The sequence below is a fragment of the Melanaphis sacchari genome, unplaced genomic scaffold, assembly GCF_002803265.2.
Source record: "Melanaphis sacchari strain LSU unplaced genomic scaffold, SCAv2.0 Contig7_pilon_pilon, whole genome shotgun sequence".
Taxonomy (NCBI): Eukaryota; Metazoa; Arthropoda; class Insecta; order Hemiptera; family Aphididae; genus Melanaphis; species Melanaphis sacchari.
In genome coordinates, this window is record NW_020271560.1 from 1,285,978 (window position 1) to 1,305,144 (window position 19,167).

Here is a 19,167-nt window from a genome sequence, read left to right on the forward strand (position 1 = left end):
TAATGACCAATAATAATAATAATAATAATAACAATAATAGAAATAACAATAATACCAACGAAATGTTTTTTGTTGTCGATTTTTACGTCGGCGTACATTAGGCTGTTTGCGAATGGGGCCGAGACTCCGTCGAGTCCTGGGGACGGCGCAGAAGGTCGGTGTCTAACGCTCCGCCCAGCAACAACGACACTACCGAAAACAGTGAAGACATGACACAGATTAGTCAGGAAATACTAGTATTGGACTTTGGCGATGAAAAACAATCGCAATTCTTGAAGAGTAATGAGCCGCAGTATACGGATTTCAACAAAGGTAAATAATTATAACAATAACATATAAGTTTAGTGTATCGTCATAAAATGTACGTCTTATATCCATTATATGCGTCTACGCATAGGTACAAGTAATAGGTACCTTAGTATCTACCATTTACAGTTGACGAATTTTTATTTAACGTTTTATTTTTCTAACAACGTTGCACTATGATGCACATTAATCTATCACTCATCATAATACCTATTACATTATTAAAGTCTGCGCGTCGCATAGTTTACGTACTTTGAAGACTAAGTTTAAAATTCGATCATCGATATTGAAATCTGTTTTTTTAATGACCTATCATTCTGGATTAAACTCGGAGTTATGGACTCTTTGCCTTTTCTTACGACGTGTCAAATGTCACATTATTTGTTATCTTATTAATTTGTAATAGTTATAAATAATTAATAGTTGGATATTTTTAATACCAATGACCTGTAGTATTTTCTGATTTTAGATTCTGAAGTATCTAATTAGGTATTTCGATATAATACGCACAATTTTTTTATAATATTATAATAAAAAAAATGAAAAATAGTTCACTCATCACTTTCCCTCAAACAAATTTTAGTTTCTCCACCGACTCATTTGTAAAAATTTTATTTTGCAGATAAGACTATCACCATTGTGGAACCGTGTCCAACCAAAACGTCTGTACTCGCATTGGGCATCACGTGTATGCTACTCATACTGATTTACGTGAGCACAGTATTTTGTTACTATATGAAGAAATGGATGACTCCAAGGAAAATGATGGCATAGAAAATGTGTCAACAAAAAAAAATTGCCTACTCTTGTCAATAAGCCATGGTTGATAATAAATACTCAAATTAAAACCAACAAAAAAAAAAATAATAATGATAAAACAATACATAATATTATTATATGTACGTTCTAAAAATGTAATAAGTAAAATATGTAATAATTCGCAAAAATAATTTCTTATATTTAGGAACTGCACAATCGTTTTTTTACCATCGTTTAAATCGATAGGAACAGTAAAAATGGTGTATCTATTACATACTACGAAAATCGAATTCATATAAATTAATGTAAATGTTATCGCATTCGGCGACAACTTAAAATTTTTGTATATAAAACAGGCTAAGTCTTATATAATTTGAATAATTTAAGTTTGATTATGTGCCTATTGGAATTTCGCGCATTTCCATACAGTATATATTTTATATATCATATTCGTGATCCTCCCCTTCTCCAATACAATTATTATTATCGTCGTTATGAAATAATTGTATATTTATTTTATATGTCATACTTACGTGCATAACGTACGTAGATGATACTATTTACTATATGTGTGTAAAAGTATACTTGTCATGAAGATGAAAAACTTGAATATATAATATAAATATTTATAATAAAATTAAATACAGTTAGGAAAACCTTAGGAAATTAAATTCGAATTAAGTTTTTCCTCTTCTTGATGAGTATTACTTCATTTTAAATTTAAAATTAAATAAGATTATATTTATGTCTCAATTTAGGCGCTCTCTACAAAGCCTATAACATTATGCATTTTCAAATTAATTCAACTAATTTTCATAAAAAAAAAAAAATTAGATATTATTATACCTAATTTATATTAAAAAAAAAAAAAAAATTACATCTAGGTAGATAAACATTTTTTATTTAAGTTAATTTAATTTAAACAACTAGTTTTAGTAATTTATTTAAAGACGTAGAAATAAAATATTTATAGGCACGTTTAATTATATCATGTATTTCTAAATATATTTTATAATATAAACAAATATGAAAGTATACAAAAATTGTATTTATTTATTGAAATCTGTCATTGAACCCTGTATTCTTTACGACATTAGACTTAAATTAATTTAATTTTTAATTATTTAGGAACTAACAGAAACATAGGACAGTTATGAGGATATCAGCGTTCTATAAAAACTGTAATATTACATTTTAAGTTGTAATAAAAATTCAAAATACGCAAAAATATGTACTAAAAATGTCATTATTTATTCACCACAATAAAGTATTTTATGTTCAGCATATAATGCTAATATGTAATGTTACGATTAATTCATCAATCATAATAAAATGTTCAAATTCATATAAATCCTAATAAGATTTTCGTTTATAAATCAAATAAAAATATTTGTTTTCCGATTTTTCTGCTTAATCAGCAAATCTTTATACATATATAAATTATAAATAACATTAATATGATAATACAAATACGATTATAATATTTTTTTTTCGAAGCTGGAAGTCAAAAAAATATTCTATTATGCTACCATGGATACTAATTATAAATTAATGATACGACTTCAAATTTAAAAATTAACTACACAATCATTTTATTCAAATAAGAATTTGTTCATTATAATTTTCTTCTAACTTACAAATCTAGTGTATTAACTTAATAATTTGAATATTATTACATTTTATTTTTCTACTCTCATAAATTAACAAGTTTTAGCGACATGAACAGCAAACATGAAACATCTTCATCCAACGACAAAGACCACACCAAAAATAAATCGAAAAAATATTCTGCTCCAGGTACCATAGTTCAACATTTCCATTCTGCTACTATACTGTTTGGTGATTCTCATTCATAGCTCAAACTTTGATAGTCTGAAAACTTTTGTAATAAATATTTAGAACTGTTTTCCGTTCCCGATACGGTAGCGAGTACCTAAATGAAAAATCAACCTTGATAATCGTTAATATATGTCATTAGAAAATTTATAACAATTCATAATATGTTTATCACTAATATTATAAGCAAATACGACTTTTTTATTATTATTATAGAGTTGAAATATACCAATAAACCAGTCGAATTGAATACAATATTGAACTATTTTTATTTTTTATTCATTTATAATTAAATATCTAGGTACCTACCATGCGTGAAGTTTTAATAATGTACAAAAACATGATCATATGTTCTTAATTGTTTAGTATTATTATACATCACAATTATTTACTACGTAAATATAAATATAGGTACTAGATAATATTATAAATGTTATTCTTCAGAAGATGCAAATGGTAAGTCATCTTATAAAACAACACGCCGAAATTTAGCGCAGCCTGCACTAAAATTAATTTGTATATTCTAAAATCCAACATAATATAATATAATAATATGATTTGTATTAACTATAAATTATTTGTAAAATTAAAATTATAAAAAAATGTTGTATATATTTATATATATTATTAAAAATGTACCCAAGTATAAGAACTAGGAATTTTCACACAGTGGAAAAAATACGCTCCACCAACGAAGATCAATATTTCCCAAATCATTAAAATATTGATTCATTGCTACCACGCGGCCAAGTAATTTTAAAAACGAATATTTACAGGCTTTTCCCAAAACCCTAGTAGGGACAACACGTCTAAGATGACAGATGGTGAAATAATCTCGTTAATGCTGACTTCTGTACATTACAGTAACTGTATAGCAAATATGGAACAAATCCCTCGAGTGCATCGTACACACATTGGCGAATCCGTGCACGGCGAAGTATGCCACATTTACGTATTATTAATTTATTAAGATTCGAATCATGTTTTCATTTTTTATTTAACACTATACAGTCTTAGAAAAGTAGAATACTTATTAATAATTATGCATAACCTATATATTTGCAAAACTTTAAACTTTAAAGTACTGATGATCGATGATTTTCCGGTAATTAAAATGATTGAAATGTCAATACGAGTTCATAATAAACATATTTTATTAGTTTACTATACCAAGCGACAAGTACGAAAATAACAAACACTTAATGTACATAATATAATATGGACTTTTACGGTTCAATTTTTTTTTTTTAACATGATTTATAGTTTAGTGGTAATTGTATCGACATCATCGTCTGGGATTGTAGCGATTCCAGTTCATATCGGTCGAATGACGACGTCACAAATATCAATGTCCGTGGCGACGGAATAAACGATGTAGCGGACATGCAATATGTGTGTAAATATTCGTAATTATTCTTATAAATTTATTCAATAAGAATAATATTTATTTATATTATATTGAGCGTTTGATTACATGCGTGTATTTATGTTACTATAATTATTATTATATATTATTTTTTTTTTTTTTTTTGGTTGAAATTTTAAATTCGAACAGCAACATTCCACATCCCTAGTACACGACGAAATAATAGATTTGACATTAGATGAGGTCGGTGATGATGACTTGCTTACGATCAACTTGACAGATCTCGACTAGCAGATTAATGAAACCCGTTCAGAGGTGTTTATTGCAATTACATATAGCTAAAAATCCGGCTACACTACATTGTATTTTATTCTATAAATGTTATTTTTTTGTTGACATATTAAATACAACTAGACACGCACGACCGATTCAGTACCTATACCTACTCGTCGTCAGTAATTTCGTTTAGTTGACAATCACTGTAGGTACTCGTACAACTAAAAATGTAGGCAGCCATTGTTCGCATTTTTCGGTCACGATAACAATATCGAGACAATCGATTTAACATCAGAAGATAATTACACAAATTCATGTTATACAACGAGGAATAACCCGTTCAAACATTCAACGGTATATACGAGTACATCAACAAATTTTTCTTTTTATTTAATCGTCAATATTTTTATTAGATATTTCGATACTGGCAATAGCTGATACCTAGTGTACATGGAGTAAATAAGTAATAACTAGGTATCTATTTTTATTTGTATCTCAATTCGCCATACACAAGTAGGTACGTACCAAGTGATAATTAAATGACGAGAATTTTTAATTTTAAAACATTCATTATTTATTTATAATAATTTATGCACTCATACCCTCAGAGTACTCTCCCTCGAGTCTGACACTGATGGTTCAGCGTTCTTCGCGTTTCTGAAAACATCCCTGGAAATCTCAAGAAGTTAGACATTAGACTCTTCAACACCGACATTACTGCACGTTGAATGTCTTCTAAATCCTTATAACGATGTCTTTCCATTGGTTTCTTCAACTTTGAAAATAGCCGAAAGTTCAGTGGAGCAAGATCAGGGCTGAACGAGGAGTGGGAGAGCATTATAATATTCCTACTGGGCAAAAACTGTTTAACATTTAGCTTTAAGTGTGCGTAGGAGCATTGTCATGGTGAAGGAACAAACTTTGCACAGGACTTGCGCATTGATAAATCGTCGTATTACATCTAGCAAATGGTTTCTTTATTAATAGGTACCATCGATACTGAGTTCATTGACAACATTCGGATTGTGAGGCGTCTATCTGCCCGCACCAACACTCAAACGTTCCACGTTTTACCTAGTGTACACGAATTTAGGAGCACTTGACCTCGCATCGTCTTGCACTGATTTTCACCCTGATGCAAATCGTGCAGCCCGTTCGTACACACGTGATTTTGATATAATATAGTCATTACTCATTACCGAACACACGTTCTTAACTAATTTGCGGAAAATTATGGCCAGGTTTTCGTTAGATTTCACCAGAAACTTGATGACGAATTCGTTGCTCGTTTTTCATGTCACACGTTTTCGAATGTCGCGACACTACATTACCAACTTCAACAAATCGCAGAGTACAAAAACTAACACCGATCAGCAGACTATAGATACTTATGAACATAACGTCACCTAATTTTCAAGATGCCACTTCAGAAGATAGAAACAACAAATTCTCGTTATTTAGGTAATTGTCACGCCTCATACACGTGTAGACATTGTATGTAAAGATTAGCGAGGATAAGGACATTAAGGACGTGTAAGGACTTACTAAGGATGAAAGGACGATTTGTCAGCCATTTCCAACTAATCATGATGTTTGGTGAGCCATGACATATTGGTTAGCAAAAGAATTTAACTATTGAAACCACCATAAAAAAAAAAAAATAGTGACCATTGATAATATCCCACTTCTCAATTAAAATTTTTTGACAAGCTATTATTTAGTACCTACCTAGATACAAATATTGAATAAACATACAGATAAAGTCTAGACGAGTAATTCCTTGTCATATTCAATGGAATAATATAAACTTGTACCTTTTATCATTTTCTGATGTTAATTAATTGATTGTCTCAAAAAGGTCAACGTGTAAGAGGTTTGCAAACAATTCTCCAAGTTGTAGCCGTTAATTAACATTAATTCCTTTACGGTTCACTTAACATAATTTATTATATAAAATTAAAATAATTATTTTTTTTATCGACGTAATAAAATATTATCCCGTTTATGTATATACTATACAGTATACAATTTATAAAATATATTTGTCTAAATTATATAATAAAAATAACTAGTGCTATTATTTTTTGGTCTATAGATACATGAAATATGTAATTTAGTATAAGTTGAAGTGACTTGCTAAAAATAAATCAAATAAATTATATACTTATATAGATACCTAGTAATTATTACAAAATTTGGTTAGTGTAATACAAATTATCAGAAGAGCCATCCCTAACCATGTAAAAATGGTAGGCATTAGGCAGCAAGTCTTGAGCTGATAATTAGATCTATAAATTTAAAAAGGAAGAAAGTAGGTAGATATCACTTTACTGTAGATTTGTAAGTGTCGACTCTTGAGTGTACCTCATCAGTAAGGAGTACCTACCTAAATCACTGTAATGTATTATAAATGTATTAAATTTGAATTCAACTGTAAATCATTGAATAAACGAAAATCGATTCTGATTGAAGACAATCTGTCAGTGTATATTACTTAGTAGGTATATTTTAATATTTTATTATGTACTTATATAGCTAGTAATTTATTTTACTATTAGATAATAATAAGTTAAACTATTTTTTGCCAAAAACATTGCATTATTTTTAAGTGTATAAAATATAATTATACAATTAAAGTTTCAAGTACCTACGAGCAATATTTTTAAATTATAAAAAAATAACAAAAATCGTTATTTTTTGATTAAATATTTAGTTTTTTTTCATTTTTGAACATAAAAATGACTATATAAAAAGGAAATAATTTATTGCCGGCAGAAAAGAGCGTTAGCACGATAAAGATTTTAACGCTCCGGTAGATAGTCTAAAAAAGCGACGGAAAATATGAAAGTTTAAACCAAAATAACCAAAACAGCAAAGTATTTACAAAGGAACATAAATAAACACAAGTGTAAACGACGAAATAAGATATTCTTTGACGTGCGTAGCGTTTTTCTAGCGAATGAAATCATCCTTAAAAATTAAATCAAATCCTTAAATCAACTTAAAAAAACTGTGTACATATAAATACATATTATGAAGATTTTTTGGTTACACAGTAAGCTACCTAAATGTGAGAAACCTTGTATTAGTTGTATTAAATTTTTATACTTTGCTTTAAATAAAAACTATAAATTATGGAGATGGCAGATTCGGATTGAGCCTTCGGATCATTTGAGATCCTCAGACTTCATAATCATATTTAAAAATTAAGTAAAAATGCTAATCAAATTCGTAGTCATGGAAGGAGTTCAATGGTTATTTTTTTTTATCAAAAACTTTTATAAACGAACTAATTTTGGTAATAGGTCAAATAATACAAAATTAAGTAATAAATTTATGAAACAAGTATTCAATATTGTGGTAAAATTGATAAATTCTATATATGATGTTTCTGTTTTAAACCAACTTGCAATCGGTGTTAGATGTTTTAAATAAAAAATCTATTATCAACTTTTCAATTTGATAATAGTTTATGACTCTAGAAAAAGACTTAGTTTATCCTCTTAAAATAAATAGCAAACTGGTAATATTTAAGTGTAAACTACCATAAAAATAATTAGATTAAAAATTATTGGTCCATATGCCTAACCATATACATGTGTTATTTTATTTCAATGATAGAAAGTACCAACCGGTGACTGTAGTCAGTAAAATAAATAATATATATAATACTAAAATACCAGTTATCATAATTGGTAAATATTCACCAAAACGACAATAACTTACTTATTCTGGAATGATATAAAAACAATATAATATGATGTACCTATATCAATGAACAACATTTTAAGATACTTGACAATGATTATCACCGATACATTAAGAAAGTTTTAGTTTAATTAATAGGTAGAAGTGTTTTTGGTAAATGACATTTTAAGTTAGGTACCGTATTATACAATTATTTACTGTTCTAACTTATAACCCAATCGTATTGATTATAAATTACAATTTTAAAATATAAACGTCAAACATGTAAACTTTTTATCCAAATTAAATTTTTTTTATTTATTTTAATTTTTAATCATAACATAACAGATAGATGATAGTTAAAGTATTAATTTAATATTTTCTGTGATCGAAGTATTTAAAGGACAACAAATGAAAACAGCATATTATATATTTTTCATGATAAAAAAATATAATAAATTATAAGAAAAAAGGTAATGTGTAATTTAACAAAAAAAGTAACATTTAAGGTACACATGTATATTAATTATATAATTAATAATTAAAAATATAATAGCTAATAAAAATGTATATGGTAAAAACATGTATACTTAAAATTATTCATATTATATTCAAATTCTGTAACAGAATATAAGTAGGGAACATAAAGCAGTGTAAAGCAATTTTACATAAAATTAAAAGATTATTTTAATAATTATACATGTATACCAATTTTAAAATACAATGTTTCAATTTTTGTAATATGTGTATAATGTATATATCACAACAAATCTAATACACCTGTTTGGCTGTCAATTCTGAATTGTACATAGTTATCATAAGGTTAATGTATCCTCGTGCATACATGAATTAATAAGACACAAGACTATCAAGTGCTTTATCAGGATCATTATTGCATTTCACTAGTGCACTGCATATATTTTCTTCTCGAAATCCAAAATCAATAAGCCTATCAACATTTTTAAGAAAAGTAATTGCATGATCAGGATTAAAATTATTAACCACTAATGCTTGTTCTACACGATCTGCAGCATAGCCACTAGTCTCTTCAATGGAATGTACTTGAATTAAAAACTCTATCACCTTAAAATAATAATAGATAGTTAAAATTTTGTTATATGATTAAATAACTTAGTCGCGTACCTTAGATTCATCTTTACCAAATAGTTTACATGCCCTTGCAGCACGTGATAAAGGAAAGCCCATTTGATGTATTTGATCTGCTAAACATTGACTAGTTGGAGAAAGTGATCTGTATGGATTAGGAAATGAGCATGTAGGTGATTTAGATCCATTTGTTGTAATGTGAGGTAAAGATTTTTGTGGATCATTCTAAAAAAAAAGGGTACAATAACTATTTTGCAATAATAATTATTTATGATTAAAAACACTTACTGGTGATTCATCATTATACTTTAAAGTATTTAAATCAGCCTCCAATTGTAATAAAATATTTGGCATAGTAACAGGTGGCAAAGTTACTACATTATTTTTATCAGTAACATTTAAATTGGATTTAGGAATAGAACGAACAGTCTGATTGGTTTTTGTATTAGGACTAAATAAAAATTCATTGCTATTAAAATTTTCTGAATAATTATTGTAAATAGGTTTTGAATAATATTGAGAAACATTAATATCAGATGGTTGAAAATTTTTAACATTAGTATTATCGTAGAGTGATGTTGGCTTTAAGACAGAAGCTAATTCTTCTAAATCATTAATAGTTTTTAATTCCATATTGTCAAATGGACTGGATGTATCGGACTCAAAATCTGATATATTTATATTTTTAGTGAGCATGGTATCATATGAAGACATGTTTAAGTTCATTTGTTGAGCAGGTATTGGTTGTAAAACTTGAGTATTTTGTGGTTGTGCTGGATTTAGTAGTGTTAACTTATCTAAATCTAAATAATCTTGTGTTTTAAACTCAGCAGCCTGTATATGACGTCTAGTTTTAGCTTCTTCTCGTATTTTACTCCATGTTGCCATTTTTTCAAGTACATTTTTTTCCAAATTAAAATCATACTAAAACAAAAATTATTACAATCCAGAAAATCAATTTTACTGGGACCTAAATAGAATATTGTAATAAATTACCTGGATTTTTAATGCATTAGATGTAGGTTTATGTTGTAACACACCAGGTAATGTTATCTTTTTAGGAGGTTTATATTTTTCAATTATTTTAACAGGAATCTCGTCCATGTATGAAAACCCTGTAGATAATAATAATTAATAATAATATATATGGCAATATGTTTCTTGCATCTTTAGAAAATGTGATATATTTAGGATGCAAATAATATTTATTTATAAATATATGATAAAAAATATACCATTTTTATCACTTTCTTGTCCACTGCTTCCACCATATGACATATTAAGCACAAACGCTTACACAATATTTAAGTCTTGTGAATTCATAGAATTAATTAATATATTCTATGAGTTTATGTGGCCAATTTTATATTTCGTTACCTATAATTAAAAATATTAAAATTAGAATTTATAGGCTATAATTTTATAAACATAAAAAAATAAGCTTAATAGATAGAAAAAATTGTAATAACTAAGTAATAGGTATGTAATGAAATTTTTAAAGTAAACAAATTAAAAATACTAAAGGATTTGGTAGCTGATTTATTGGTAAAAATAATTAGAACATAATTTGTAAATGCTAATACATCCAACATTTATACTCTATTCAAGTTGAGAATCGTAATCAGAATTGCTTAGTTTATGTCGGGGAGTAATCTAACCATGCATCTATGCTTAATTATGAAATTTACCATCTATACGCCTCTTGTATAATAATGGTACACTTCTCCTTACAATTCGGCTGCCAATAACAATTTATAACTAGAATAGAATATATAAGTATATTTATGGAAAATAAATTATAGCTATTCTTTAATCATCTACCATTAAATGTAATAAAATATGCTAGGATAAATTTTACTAAGCAGAAATTGTAAATATGCATTTAAAATTTGATGTTTAATAAAGAATTAGCTATGAACATAGGACGGAAAAATTAAGAGAAATAAGGCCATTAAATTCCTAGGCTTTTAAAATTTTAAGCTGAATATGAGCAAGTACCAATTAGACAGATATTTAAATCAAAGAATGATATTCATTATTACTTATATTTGTTTTAAAAAAAAAATAATTTTATTATAAGTGGTCTGTTGTATGATTTTTAAAAACAAATTTTTTACCGCCATCTATTGTGGCTGTGAAATATATTTAAAAATAGTAAAAGCAAAATACAAATAATATGGTGTTAAGTATACCTAATTAAACATTTCAGTAATTATTTATGTATTTACTTAATTTTCTATAAACATTTTTACAATCATAAGTATCTGCAACATATTTTAATAATCATTACATAATATTATTTGCCTATTTACATATTTAAAAATATGTATCTATAACATCGATTGATTATTATTATTTTAATATTTTATCTTTAAAAATTTTAAAAGAGAGTATATTTTTGACATATGTTCTATTTGGTTTTATACTTACATGTGCATAATAGAAAAAACACTTAAGCACACATAAATAAATTAACCTGCATAATCATATAATAAATTACTTTATTTTGCATGTAATTTTTTTAATAATTTTAAAAATAAAGATTAATATTCCATATATTTTTATTTTTGTTTATTTAAGATCAGATATAGTCTAAGTTAATAACTTTTGTTTTTCTAATTTAATTTACATAAAAAATGACCACTTCCTAACAAAATAAAATTGATGTGTATGAATTTATAAAAGTTTTAATATACTGAGATAACTCATAAGTATAAAAGCAAATTTAACTAATGGTATCAACTAGTCCCTTTCCCTAACATATTACAACATTTGTTAAAAGTGGTTAGCAAATCTGTATTAACAAAGAAATAACATAGCTGATAATTAGATACATTAAAATATAATAAACAAAATTATATAAATACATCTTATGTAGCTGAATATTCTATACAAAACTTTTTAATATTATACAAATTAAATGGTAAGAACTTTGAATTATTATTTAACAGGTAATAGCAAAACAATGAGTCCTTGAGACTTATTATCATAGTTTAAACACAACCAAATTATAGACAATAATGGTTAAAAACATATATTTCTGAATGTATAAAAGCCATTTTAAATACTTACTATTTTTTTGGAATTTTATTATTTTCTATTTTAATAATGTTTACAACTTTAAATTAAGAAAACTTTTTAATGTGACAAAATATGATTTGATAGAAAAATATTCCATAAATAAATAAAAATCAATCAAAATGTAACCAATTGTTTTAGACACTTTAGTGCAGATTTAATTTTATAACTGCACTAAGTACATTAACACATTATGAAAAATGTTTAGATTAAAAAAAAACTAGTAGACTATAAATGGTAAAAAATTATGTAAATAGCACATACAAAATATTAATACTAAAATATCATGTATTATTATTATGCAATATAGAATGTAATATTTTGATAACAAATTAAGTTATCACGGAACCAGGGAGTAACTTTACATACCACGGTAAACATAAAAAACAGGTAATAAAAAACTTGCTGGTAAACGAGCCACCGTGGTTAGAGCACTATAGATGATATAGTGCCTTACCGTAGTATATTTAGTATGGCTTACAACTTATTATAACATATTTTGTATTTTGTAAATCGTAAATTTTTTTTTCAAAAATTATAGTTTATAAAATATTACATTTTAATTTATTATTAAATAAAGTAAATAGGTAAGGATTTTTTTTAAATCCCGAAATATGGAAGGTTAAGAGACGGTTAGGTTACCAAGTACCTACTCAGATATTGTCTTTTCTTTTTTTTGGAATAAAATATGAATCTTACACCTATAACCTAAAGTCTATGGAATCTAGTATCTACTATACATATTATCAGTTATAACGACCGTAGTTGTAAAATCTATTTAATGACCAGTATGATAACAAAAACGTTGATAGGATGCAAAATGTTATTTTTAACTGCTATAGTGGTATCCGCCTATAGTATGCAGTATCCACTATCCACTCCTTTACTGTCGTATATCAGCCGGGCGTAGACTGTACCCTCTTACTACTCCGTACCCGTAGTTCGTCACTGTAGCATACCTCCTACTTATTACATTGTACATACCATAAAATTAATTATTTGAATATTTTATATGATAATCATAGACACTCGATTTCAATTACTTACTTAATTGTCATTTAGACCTCAGTCAATGTAATTGTCATCAGTCTGACGGTTAACTTTCTATACCGTATGTCAACTACCTAGATTTAAATTACAATGGGAGTGACAAATTTACAGATAATTTTTGACAATCCTACAGCTGTATTTATGCCTGGCCAATCTATAACTGGACGAGTATTAGTAACTACCAGTAGTTCTGTAAAAATAAGAAGTAAGTGATTTATTGGAAGAGTAGATATCTGGTATATTTTGCATGTTAAAAGTGGCCATGACTGGATGTTATTATAGGTATTAAATTGAAATTTCGAGGAGAAGCCGTAGTTTCATGGACAGAACAAGAATCTCGTAGAAGCGATAATGGTGAAACTGAAAACTACTCTGTCAAATATGATGCTGAAGAAGAATATTTTGAAAATAAAATGACTTTGGTTGGAGGTGGAGGTAAGTAAAAATAATTTGCTTATAACACTTATTTAGTATTTAAATGTTGATAATGCAATTTAGTAAAAGTTAAGTCAGAAATCTTGATTAGTATTTTTATATTTTTTGTTTATACTTATTTTTAAGGAGAATCAAAATTAGAAGAAGGTGAACAGGTTTATCCATTTAATATTTCTTTACCTCATCAGTTACCATCAACATTTAATGGTGAGCATGGACATGTTCGTTACACAGCAAAAGTTAAAATTGATATTCCATGGGGCAAGGATAAAGAAACAGAAAAAATATTTCAAATTATTTCTCCATTAAATTTAAATGATGAACCATCATTAGCTGTAAGTATAATATTTATTTAATATAGACAATATTTTCTCCTGAACTTACATGTACCATTGTTCCCTTTATAAAATGTATACTCTATTCAGAATGAGTTTTTATTACTCTAGTGGCGAACTTGTGAGCAGATTCATGGTTTCATTACAAAGCAAGAAAATATATGGTAGACTTAATATGGGTGACAGATAAATATTATTCTACCAACACTAATAAAAACTGGTCTCTGCACATGCACATTCTCATTTTGAATTGAATATAGTATATATTTATTTTTTTACTGAGTTTCACCTAGAAAACTCCAACTGTTTTTTAAGATCTATGTCAATGCTTTTTATTTATTCAGTTTAGAATAAGAAACTAAAAATGAAATTTTTTCTTTTCATTACTTAAATTAATTATTTATTAATATTATCCATTTTAAGAGCAGTTTATTTTCATAAATTCATTAGTATGTAGATTAAATACAATAGATAGGTATAATTATGGTATTAAGTCCAATTTCTATACTTTTTTTAAGCTAAAAAATATAGTTGACTGCCAATTAATGTGCCGAAGCATGGCTAAACTACATATCTGATATATAAATGGTTTACTAAATAATTATTGCCTAACCCCTATTTGTAGATAACTGATCACCACCGATTACGTTGCTTATATAGATGATATATAATTACTAAGATTTATTACTTGGTTTTTTTTTAGGAACCCATAAAAGAAGAAAAAGAAAAGTTTTATTGTTGTTGTTGCTGTGAGTCTGGTCCGACAACATTGGTAGTCTGTATTCCTTATAAGGGTTTTGTACCTGGGCAAATTATACCTCTTACTATTGAACTGGATAACAATAGTAATGTAACAATTGATGCTGTTAAAATTAAATTGAAACGAGTAATGCTATAAAAATGTATTATGTTTATGATTTTACTAAAGTATATTTAACTATTTTAGGATTTAACATTTAAAGCAAAACATCCAAGTGAAAAAACAAACTTTAGTTCATCTGAGCTTGCAGTTTTACGTTTACAAGGTATTGAAGCTCATGCTTCAAAAACATGGACAGAGCAAATGATGATTCCTAATAGTTTGATGTTTTCTAATTTAAAGTATTGTGGAATTATAACAGACCAATATGTTTTAAATGTAAATATAAATAATAGTAAATTTGATCTGTTATTTACAATTATGTAACAGGAGTTGTTAAATTATTTATTTGTTTTCAGGTAGAAGCTGTTGCTGGGGGTATGTATGAAAACACTGTTGCTAATGTGAAAATTTCAATGGGTAATATTCCACTAACTATTGCTCAAGATGCTCCTCAATTTAATAATCCAATTCTACCACTTGACCAAAATAATCCGTCAAATAATCAATTTATTACAAATCCTACCTATCCTATGGATTTACCTGCACCTGTTCCTGGGTTTGCACAGCAAGTTCCACCATATAGTCAACCCCCTTTTGTTCCTTATCCACAGCAAACCATGAATACAGCACAAATCTCTGGTCAGCCATCGTTGTATCCTCCAACACAAGTGTATAACCAACCTCAGTTACCTTATCCAGATGTGAATTTACAACAACCGGCATTTAATCCATCTTATCAAAATTTGAATACTCCAGAAGTAACTCCTTCTGCCCCTTCTCTTTAATCTTGCATCCTAGATAATCTGGATTAAGTTTACATTTTGATTATTGAAGGTTTGTTAATAATTTATCAGGTATTTAAATAAGTTTTCTAGAGATTGAAAAGTATTTAGTAAATCTGGTTAGAATTTTTTTTTTTTTAGCTATTCTTTATATTATAAAATATAAAAAATATTGTATAAATTATATAGAAAATATTACAAAAAATCATTTAGTTAATAAATATATAATTTTGTACATTTATCTAATTATATTTTTATTAATATATAAATTTTCAATACCATTACTGCTTAACATTTTATTTAAACTGTGTACCAAATATATACTTTATTCAACATAAGAGTATAATCCAGACAGGGATGAGTTTTTGTTGGTGACATACAACCTTCTTTACTTAATCACCAGTAACTAAACACAAAATGATTCCAATTACACGCACACGAGTTAGTTCTTATGTTGAATCAAATATAAATATGATCAGTATTTAATAATTTTTAAATTACTATTATCAAAATACTTTAAACATTGTTCTTACTTTAAAACGCTTAATGGCCAGTAATACAATTAAGAATATTGGATTAAAAGAAATTTGAGGGTTTAATTTGTATTAAAATTGATTATGTTTAATGTTAAATTAATATATTAAAGCAGATGTTTGAAAATATTTTGTAATACATTTACATACTATGCCTTTAATGTGCCTTTATAGCTTATATTATAACTTAATGTGCTTAATAAATTATAGCTTTAATGAATTGTATACCTATTATTTTTAATTTAAAAACTAAATAAATTATGAAAACTTGTTAACAGATTGAATAGCTTTGTAATGAATAATTAATAACTTATTTTTCTATATTATACTTCTAAATACATATATTAATTATTTTTAAGATAATAAATAATACAAATTAAGGTGTTACTTTTTGTGATTATATTTATTACTAACAAATTAAATTGTTATTTTTTGTGATTATGTTTATGACTAACAAATTACATTGTTAAGTTAAACTATTGTAAAACGCTTAAATATTTAATAATTTTATTTATATTTTGTGAAATGTTATTATTGTTTAATTATATAGTATTTATCAATTGTTTTATATTAATAAAGAGTGTCAAGGAATTTTAAACATTGAAAATCATTTGTTCAACAATTAACAGTAAAAATAACAAATGTTTTGGTCAACCTTTACAAGTAGCACAAAATTATTAAGGTTTTTTTACAAATAATATATAATATATATATATTACAATGTTTTATTATTTTTTATATTTTCTCTATCTGATTTACATTTTTTAATTATTTTATCAAATATACTTTGATAGTAAACAGTTATTAATCTTAAAATTCCAGCGCCAAAAACCTGTAATACATAACAATTTATTAATAAATTCTGAGGCTAATAGCATAAATTAATCATTGGAATTTAAATTTTACCTGACATATTAATTCTAAATAAGAAGTGTTTGGAGCCATTCCAGCACAGGCAAAAGTCATCATGTGACCTTCAAGCCCTACAGTGCTAAAGAAATGTCCATCCTATATAATACATTTAGAAAATTTAAATTTAAATATTATTTATCATAAAGTACTAGAATAAAATTATTTAAAAATTACTAAAGCGTCTTGAAGAATTTTATTTCCTACTTCTTCTGGTGTAAACAATTTGGCTGTCTCTGAAATCAATAATGTTTCCAGTGGTTTGTTTTTTGACTCGTTAGTATATCCCGGAGTATCTGTATCAGGAGGCAAGGCTAATGTCACTTTTACTCCAAAGTTCTTTGTCTAAATGTATATATAAATAAAAATTTTAAAATATATAATAAAGTAATATTATATCAAGTATCTTAGGCGTTAAATATTTATTTACTTCCATGCTCAAAGCTTCAGCAAACCCTCTTAATGCAAATTTTGTGGCACAGTATACACTTAAACCGTAAATACCACAGAAAGATGCTAGTGATGAAGTTATAACAATACTTCCATAACCATTTTGTTTCATTTTATTCACTATTGCTTTAGTAGCTTGAATCGTAGATATCAAATTAGTATTGATCATTTGCTATAACAATTGGTAACTAATTATACTTTGATAATGTTTTATATTAAAAATTAAAAATACCATTATGTCATTAGTGGAACTTTCTTCTAATGTTCCACAAATAGCCATACCAGCACAGTTTATGAACATATATAAAGGTCCCATATCTTCAATAGCATTATTAAATGTTTTTTCCACTATACTGTAATCACCGGCTAAATCAACTAAACATTAATCAAACCATTAAAATCCTTATTTAGTTAATTAATATTAGATATTTCATAATCTAATAAAATATAAATATCCTATTTGAACAGTAGTTTTATAAGTTATATTATTTTAGTATTTAACAGACAATGTACCAGACAAATAGTTGAATCTTTGATTATTTCCTGAACATTGTTCTTTAATCTCATCCAAAGCTGAACAAAGTCTATTTTTATTTCTTGCAACAATAGTCACATTTGCTCCTATCTTAGCAGCTTCCAATGCAATGCATTTACCAATACCACTTGAACCGCCCGTAACCTGAAAAAATAAAAAATATAATGCACCAGAAGAAAATACGTTGTAACAATTTTGTGTTACTATAACATGACGGCCAAGCAGACATTTTTTCTTGGCTATGAATTTATGTTTAAAAATTGTAGCTAAAACAAACGACAAAACAATAATTCCAAAACTTATAAATGCAATCATTATGTGTTCCATATAAAAAAAAAATGTGAACAATGTACAATCACAAACATATAAACGTTAATATTATAATCAATTGAAAATAGAAGTTATGAGTTATTAATGAGGATGACTAAGGAATTATGAATTATGACAATCAAAATTCTTTGATGGAAATTTTAAATTCAGAAATAATTGGAATAAATCATTTTTTGAATTTCCGTCCTAACGTATCAGTATGACCAGTGGGTCAGTGTAGGCAATAGCCCGAGAACTTAAGTCACAACTTATAACCTACAGTTCGAAGAAACCCATGACCACACGTTTTGTGGCTGCACTATTGTCCTTCGTTGTAGGAATCACTATAATAATAATTGCTATAATTTGTACAATATTATAGTATGACTACAATATAAACATCGATATTTTTTTCCAACATTGGGTAAGTAATTCGATTAAATTTAAATTATTAAAATTTAAAACTTTAAAAATCATTTGTACTTGTTTCTTTAAATATTATTTAATTTATCAACTTGAAAATTATTTTTTATAATCGCCATATAAAAATAT

The 19,167-nt window shown here is 26.6% G+C and overlaps 4 protein-coding genes across 5 annotated transcripts in view; 2 read left to right on the forward strand and 2 right to left on the reverse strand.

The window, feature by feature from the left end:
- The window catches only part of LOC112601860, a 38,553-nt gene extending 37,383 nt beyond the window's left edge, over positions 1-1,170 (forward strand). Inside the window, exons 14-15 of the mRNA XM_025349685.1 lie at positions 102-312; positions 929-1,170. Of these exons, the coding sequence (XP_025205470.1) occupies positions 102-312; positions 929-1,080 (363 nt within the window). The 3' untranslated portion in view covers positions 1,081-1,170. The remainder of the gene's footprint in view (positions 1-101; positions 313-928) is intronic.
- A 7,643-nt stretch (positions 1,171-8,813) lies between these two features.
- LOC112601764 (ubiquitin-associated protein 1-like) lies at positions 8,814-10,706 on the reverse strand. Its single transcript, XM_025349539.1, has 5 exons — positions 10,573-10,706; positions 10,334-10,452; positions 9,626-10,261; positions 9,374-9,562; positions 8,814-9,313 (listed from the first exon to the last, which is right to left on the reverse strand). The coding sequence occupies exons 1-5, from the start codon at positions 10,613-10,615 to the stop codon at positions 9,080-9,082; spliced, it is 1,221 nt and encodes a 406-aa protein (XP_025205324.1). The 5' UTR covers positions 10,616-10,706; the 3' UTR covers positions 8,814-9,079.
- Positions 10,707-13,196: 2,490 nt separating this feature from the next.
- LOC112601652 (arrestin domain-containing protein 3-like) lies at positions 13,197-15,989 on the forward strand. Its single transcript, XM_025349374.1, has 6 exons — positions 13,197-13,670; positions 13,748-13,900; positions 14,027-14,235; positions 14,939-15,121; positions 15,182-15,373; positions 15,454-15,989. The coding sequence occupies exons 1-6, from the start codon at positions 13,556-13,558 to the stop codon at positions 15,880-15,882; spliced, it is 1,281 nt and encodes a 426-aa protein (XP_025205159.1). The 5' UTR covers positions 13,197-13,555; the 3' UTR covers positions 15,883-15,989.
- Positions 15,990-17,112: 1,123 nt separating this feature from the next.
- LOC112601654 (3-ketodihydrosphingosine reductase) lies at positions 17,113-18,852 on the reverse strand. Of its 2 annotated transcripts, XM_025349378.1 has the most exons (7): positions 18,511-18,846; positions 18,285-18,450; positions 18,004-18,146; positions 17,752-17,943; positions 17,499-17,666; positions 17,319-17,420; positions 17,113-17,244 (listed from the first exon to the last, which is right to left on the reverse strand). In XM_025349378.1, exons 1-7 carry the CDS (start codon positions 18,631-18,633, stop codon positions 17,128-17,130), a joined length of 1,011 nt encoding a protein of 336 aa, XP_025205163.1. In that variant the 5' UTR covers positions 18,634-18,846; the 3' UTR covers positions 17,113-17,127. The 2 variants fall into 2 exon arrangements, with proteins under 2 accessions (XP_025205163.1, XP_025205162.1); XM_025349377.1 differs by having other exon boundaries at positions 18,285-18,852.
- Between the last annotated feature and the right edge of the window lie 315 nt (positions 18,853-19,167).